Source organism: Neodiprion lecontei, chromosome 7 (genome assembly GCF_021901455.1).
Source record: "Neodiprion lecontei isolate iyNeoLeco1 chromosome 7, iyNeoLeco1.1, whole genome shotgun sequence".
Lineage (NCBI taxonomy): Eukaryota > Metazoa > Arthropoda > Insecta > Hymenoptera > Diprionidae > Neodiprion > Neodiprion lecontei.
Genome location: NC_060266.1, coordinates 11542787 through 11549854, shown reverse-complemented (window position 1 = coordinate 11549854; position 7068 = coordinate 11542787). Strand labels below are relative to the sequence as shown.

The window sequence follows — 7068 nt, the reverse complement described above, 5'->3', positions numbered from 1 at the left end:
GACCTTCGGTCGGTAAGATTGTCGGTAAAACAGCACGATTTTGACCCTCGATCGATACAACTGTCGGTAAGATTGTCGGTAAAACAGCACGATTTTGACCCTCGATCGATACAACTGTCGGTAAGGTTGCACGGTTTTGACCTTCGGTACGGCAGACTGTGACGTCATCGCGGAAAAGGGTTTGAGTCTGGGCTGCGCGGAGCGGCTCGGTCGGTAAAGAAGGTGTTTGTACTCAGAACCCGCCTTGCTTATCTACTCATGTAGATGAGCAAAAGGTGTGATTGTACCCAGGTTAGAAAAACAGTTGGTTAGGAGCATTAAAGCAAAGCCAAAAGATAAAGCGTACATTGTAGTAGAGGATCAAACCTTTGACACGCTCGAATCGTTTCTAGACAAATTATCGACAGTTGTCACACCTTCTCGATCAGTGAATTTCTACCGCGGAGAACTGGCTAGAATATTCAAAGGACCGAGTAATCATATCATGGAATACGTTGGCCGAATCAAAGATCTCAAAAGTTCAATTCTCGAATGTGAACGACGTACAAACGGTGGCATAGATGAGGAAACTGAGAAATCCATGGAATCTGAAACATTAAAAAGCTTCATAGAGGGTCTGCCAACAGAATTTAGCACAGGGCTATATTTGAAGGGATATACTTCCCTTTCTGAGGCATTTGACGGAGCTATAGATTTGGGTAAACGATTTGATACGAAAAAAATAAGAGAAAGAGCGCTACAAACTAATTTTCTATTATCACTGAAATGCCGTATATGTGGGCGAAATAATCCTAACACAATAAATTGTCGTTTTAAACGGGAAAACCAACTCCTAAACGGAAACAATGACAATAATAGATTTGAAAATAGGCGTGAAATTCCGATACAAAACCTTCCTCAAAATAGCCAGAACAATGAACGGGAAAGCAACTTCACTCATGGGAGTTTACCATCTTGCAGGTAGTGTGAAAGAACAGGTCATACAATAGACGTGTGTGGCAAACTGCAGTATCGCCGAAATGTTGATAGTCCGGTCAATTTAGACATAAAAATAGTGATCGAAACACAATAATTCCGACAAAGCTGAATTTTGGTAGAGACCTTGGGTTCACTATTATAAAGAAAAATTAAAAAGTTCCCATCGATACCACGTGTGCTGAGAAAGTTATTCAAGGTCAAAGGTCAAAATTTTCGGTCTTTACGATTTTTCTCATTAACGGTAGATTTTATCAAAAAAATAGTTCTAACCAAAATTGTAGAACATAAAATTATCCACAAAAATGGTCTTTATACTTTTTTTGCTAAGAATTATCATTTCTGAGATATCGCGATTCTAAAAGTCGAACGAGTTACATTCTACATAATATGCAAGCATTTTATATATGTCGCGGATATACATAGTATATGTATAGTATACATTGTATACATACATAGTGTACTCGTATATGTAGTATATATTATAGTATATATGTAGTATATATACTGACGTATATAATATATATACGGATATACATAGTATATATATAGTATATGTAGAATAGACTGCCTCAAAATAAAAAAATATTTTTTTTTGATCTCCAGCTTCATGAAATCATAGTTAACAACATAATATCAGACCTTGTGAAAGGAAATCACCGTCCGATTTTATTAGGAGGTGCCACATCGAGATTTTGTAATTCCCATTTGATTAACACATAAGAAATCCAATTCTGACGTTCGGAGAGAAATTATAATTTTTCTATACAACGAACGGAACTCTATATAGTAGCGCTTGACAGTTTATATGTTTCTTCGAAAGTATTCAACCAATATTATTCAACATTTTAATGTGACCCAGTCAAGGAAGCTAGGAGTTTATCCTAGGTACCCATTTTTCGAAAAAGCGAAAAACTACGTTTTACGCAATGTTGGATCACTCGAAGATCGTGCGATTAAAAAATTTCTCCGACAAGGCGATTCGAAGAAAACATATAAACTGTCAAGCGCTACTATGTAGAGTTCCGTTCGTTGTATAGAAAAATTATTATCTTCCTCCAACCTTCAGAATTAGATTTCTTGTAGTTTTTTTTTCTGAGGCAGTCTAATATATACTATGTATATGTATACTATGTATATCCGTATATATACTATGTATGTCAGTATATATACTATATGTAGTGTTTACGACGTTACTCGATGTACAAATACTAAGTAAGAATGTATGTAGTCACGGTACAGCGCGAGGCAGTTGGTCAGCGAGCGCTGAGCGTGACACACGCAATCACCTTATTTACTTGTTTCCTAATAAAATTATTCTATAGTGTTAAGCCTGATCCCGAGTGTTATTTATTTGAGAGCCCCATTACAAAACATTACAACTGGCGACGAGGTTCATTCGAACTATAATGCAGGGTTGGCTTAATAGTGCAAATTTAGTGGCCATTTTTGCGTTACACGCTGTATCCGATAGCCACGTAAGCGTAAAAGCACTACACAAAGGAAACCGGGAAAATTGTGAAGTGGACGACAAAATTAATGTCGGGCACTAGTGGAATTGATATTGATTACTCTAAAACGTCGTGGATTCAAGAGTTAAATAAACCTAAACTAATTGCAATTTTAACGCAATTGGGATTAAAATTCGACGAAGCGGCAAATATCGACGTACTACGAAAAATTTTACGGTGCCAGATACGAAAGGTGAACGAAGAGAAAGAAAGTAAACAAGTCGACAAGACCGAACCGCAGGGCAGCGTACAAGAAGATAATAAGGAAACAATACAATTCCACACAATGGCAGAAACCAACTCTAATATTTCACACCTAGAATTTCACCTGGGTAAGGACGATTGGGAGATGTACACAGAAAGGCTCGAATTATATTTCGTAGCTAACGACGTCAGGGCAGAAAAACAAGCGGCAGTGTTGCTAACGAAAATTAGTCCCGATACCTATAAACTTGTTCGTGATCTATGCGCGCCCGAAAAACCCAGCACTAAAACATTTGAAGAATTAGTGAAATTGATAAATAATCATCTTAACCCGAAGCCGTCAGAGACTATGGAAAGATGTACTTTTTATCAAGCGAGACAATCGCAAACAGAGTCAGTGTCGGAGTTTGCGACAAGATTAAAAAGTTTATCGATTAATTGTAACTTCGGTGACGCGAAAATAGCATTACGCGATCAGTTAGTGTGCGGACTGAAAGATCACACTACAATAACGTTATTATTTCGCGAGGATAAATTAACATACGACTAAGCCTACAAACTGGCAACAGCGCTGGAAACAGCCGAGAAGTATGCGTCATCGACAGACCAAGCAGCTGGAGAACCATCAAAGACAATAGTAAACAAAATAAGCTCGGCTCCAAAGCCAGAGTACAAGAGACAATTTCACACAAGAGGAAGAGGTGCAGATCGAGGTAGAAGGGGCGGCAACCAGCGTTACCTGAACAGAGCTCCGATGAATAGGGGTAACCGCTCGACGAGTGAAAACGCGAGCGCAAATACTAGGCGCTCGTCAGCATGTTTCTGCTGCGGAAGAAACAACCACTGGGCTCGTGATTGTTATCACCGGTTCAGCACGTGCAACTCGTGTAAAAGGAAAGGGCACCTGGAGAGGGTGTGTACAGCACAAAAGGCGGTACAACACCTTGAGCAGGAGTCTGAGGATCAACAAGGGGACAAGAACGATTTCTTCATGATGGATGATGGCCGCGAGAGAAAATCATCGAGGATGACCAGCAGCAACGCAAATTGCAGTAGCGATAATATAACAGCCGAACCAATGTATCTAGATGTATTAATTAATAATAGGATTCTAAAAATGGAAATGGACACAGGTTCGTATGCAACGATCATATCTAAGAGAGATAAAGACAGATATTTTCCAAATTGCGAGGTAAAGTTGATTAGTAGTCCATTAAACGCATACGGTAAGGTACCTTTAGAGCATGTGGGAACACTGGATAATTTGCAGGTAAAGATAGGCAATGAGAAAGCCTCACTGGGAATGAGAGTAATGAAAGGAGATGGTCCAATGTTAATTGGCAGGCAATGGCTAAAGGTTTTTGGATTATGGCCTCTAAAACTGAATAAGAGAGCAGATATGTGTAACAAAATTTATGGAGTAAATGAAACGATGGGGTTCACAACGAAGTTTCCAAAATTGTTTGGTAAAGGTCCAGGTTTATATAATGAAAGAATGTTAAAATTAACGTTAAAAGAAAATACTCAGCCAGTCGCATTGAAAGCTAGACACTTGCCATTTGCATTAGCGAGTAAAGTCGAAAACGAGATTGATAGACTGGTAACATTAGGCCATCTAGAGAAGGTGGACGTCAGCGAGTGGGCTACACCCATTGTACGGGTAATAAAGACAGACGGCACAGTAAGAATTTGCGGAAATTTTAAGTTGACGTTAAACCCAAATTTAGTTAAAGATAGACACCCAATTCCATTAATCGATGAGATTTTTTTAGCGCTAAGAAGCGGTAAAACTTTCTCGCAGATTGATCTCCTGCATGCTTACATGCAGATCCCGGTAGAGGAGAGCAGTCGAGATTACATGACAATAATAACGCACAAAGGCCTCTACAGGTATACTAAAATGCCGGAAGGTATTGCGTCGGGCCCGGGTGATTTTCAAAGGAAGATTGAGCAATGCTTAGCGGGAATTGACGGAGTAATTCCGTACATTGATAACATATTTTGTACTGGCAAAGACGATAAAGAGCATTTAGAAGCGCTGAACGCTGTATTTAAAAGACTCGAAGACTATGGTTTCAAAGTAAATATTAGCAAATGTGATTTTTTCAAAGAAAAGCTGGACATTTTGGGTTTTGTTATAGACCAGAATGGGCTTCACAAATCAAAAACTAAAGTCAAAGCAATGATAGAAGCACCAACGCCGGTAAACAAAAAACAATTAGACTCATTTCTTGGGTTGATCACTTACTACGCGAGATTTCTGCCACAGAGAGCAGAAAAACTGAAATGTCTTTATGAGTGTACGAAAGCAGATAATTTTAATTGGACAAAACAATGTGACAAAGCGTTTGAGTGGGTCAAGGGGGAGTTGGTATCGCCACGAGTGTTAGCACACTACGATCCTAACACCGATTTGATCTTGTCCTGCGACGCATCCACATACGGGTTAGGAGCGATCCTGTCACATAAATACAAAGACGGTACCGAGCGACCGATAGCGTTCGCGTCTCAAATAATTCCGGAGAAAGAAGCGAGCCGTGCGATAATTGATAAGGAAGCGAGTGCAATTGTATTCGGCTTTAAGAAATTTTATAATTATGTATTCGGCAAAGAGATTACGTTGAGAACAGATCATAAGCCTTTATTTTTTATTTTTGGTCCAAAGCAAGAGATCCCTTTAACTATTGCAAGTAGGCTGCAAAGATGGGCATACTTCTTATCACGATTCAATTACAATATTGAATATATTAAATCACAGCAAAATGGTAACTGTGATGCACTTTCACGACTTCCAATCGATGATGCAACTCCAGTGTTCGATGACGAATTATCATCAATAAACTATATATCAGAGTCGTTACAAACATTAAGCGCGGTAGAAATTGCCAAAGAGACAAAAAAAGATAAAGTATTAAATAAAATAGTTCGATATGTAAACGGTACATGGCCAAGTGTGAGTGAATTGAGTGAAAGGGAACAGAAATACTATGCGAAACGAGACGAGCTGTATGTCGAAAAAGAATGCTTGTTATGGGGGTATCGCATAATAGCGCCAGAATCAATGAAAAACAGTGTGTTAAGTGAATTACACGCCTCACATTTCGGTGTGGTAAAGATGAAAATGCTAGCGAGAAGTCACGTGTGGTGGCCGAATATCGATAACGATATCCAGAATGTATCGGCAGCATGCAGAGTGTGCGTGCAAGAAAGAAAGAAACCACCGAGTGTTCCGTTAACGCCATGGCCGTACCCAGATAATTGTTGGAGTAGGATTCATATCGATTTCCTTGGCCCATTCCACGGACATATGTTTATGATAATTGTTGATGCGTACTCGAAATGGCCAGAGGTCATTGATATGAATAAAAGTACCACAGTACCGCGAGTACTCGAGGAGGTAAAAAAAGTGTTGTCACGATTTGGTTTACCAAGACACGTAGTTACCGATAACGGTACTCAATTTACAAGTAAAGAATTTCAAGAGTTTTGTAAAATAAATGGTATTAGACAGAGTTTTACAGCACCGCACCATCCAGCAACAAATGGTGCAGCTGAGAACTTTGTAGGCACGTTTAAGGACAAAGTCGATAAAATTGTTCAAACCGGTAAACCTCTCGACTACGCAGTTAATCTTTTCTTATTCGACTATCGATCAATAGAACACTGTACAACTGGCAGATCACCATCGTTTATGATGTACAAACGGGAAATTAAAACTAGATTTGATTTGTTACGACCGAGTGTATTGGATAGCGTAGAGAAACAGCAATCTGCACAGATAGCGAGAAGAAAAAGCAGTCGAATTGTTGAATTCCAGATAGGTGACACGGTGATGGTTGAAGATTTTAGCGTTAGAAGCAAAGCGCGGGTACGAGGTACAATAACAAAGAAATTGTCACCGGTAACGTTTCTAGTAGAAACCGCACCCAACAAAACATGGAAACGACATGTCGATCAAATTATCCGATACACGCCCGAGATTGATGATATAAATAAGTCAGTGCCAAAGGTAACAACGAACAAATCTGATATTGTATTACGTCGTTCAAACCGATTGAAAAACTAAGTGTAACAGTATTTCAAAAGGGAGGAATTGTAGTGTTTACGACGTTACTCGATGTACAAATACTAAGTAAGAATGTATGTAGTCACGGTACAGCGCGAGGCAGTTGGTCAGCGAGCGCTGAGCGTGACACACGCAATCACCTTATTTACTTGTTTCCTAATAAAATTATTCTATAGTGTTAAGCCTGATCCCGAGTGTTATTTATTTGAGAGCCCCATTACAAAACATCACACTATACATATACTATAATATATACTATACAATACATACTAAGTATTGTAACGTGGCGTTTCAGAGTCGCCCGTCACAAGG

At 39.2% G+C, this 7068-nt stretch overlaps 1 protein-coding gene across 1 annotated transcript; it reads left to right on the top strand.

The window, feature by feature from the left end:
- The first annotated feature begins 484 nt into the window (after positions 1-484).
- Positions 485-6756, top strand: LOC124295538 (uncharacterized protein K02A2.6-like). Its single transcript, XM_046745947.1, has 3 exons — positions 485-698; positions 2570-3049; positions 3260-6756. The coding sequence occupies exons 1-3, from the start codon at positions 485-487 to the stop codon at positions 6754-6756; spliced, it is 4191 nt and encodes a 1396-aa protein (XP_046601903.1).
- Positions 6757-7068: the final 312 nt, after the last annotated feature.

What these genes read in the sequence shown, in the direction of transcription:
- LOC124295538 (XM_046745947.1), top strand. Translation starts at nt 485, where the DNA reads ATGGAATACGTTGGCCGAATCAAAGATCTCAAAAGTTCAATTCTCGAA. An exon ending in TGACGGAGCTATAGATTTGG is followed by an intron (nt 699 to 2,569) that starts GTAAACGATTTG and finishes CGTGGATTCAAG; the next exon opens with AGTTAAATAAACCTAAACTA. An exon ending in GTCAGAGACTATGGAAAGAT is followed by an intron (nt 3,050 to 3,259) that starts GTACTTTTTATC and finishes AACTGGCAACAG; the next exon opens with CGCTGGAAACAGCCGAGAAG.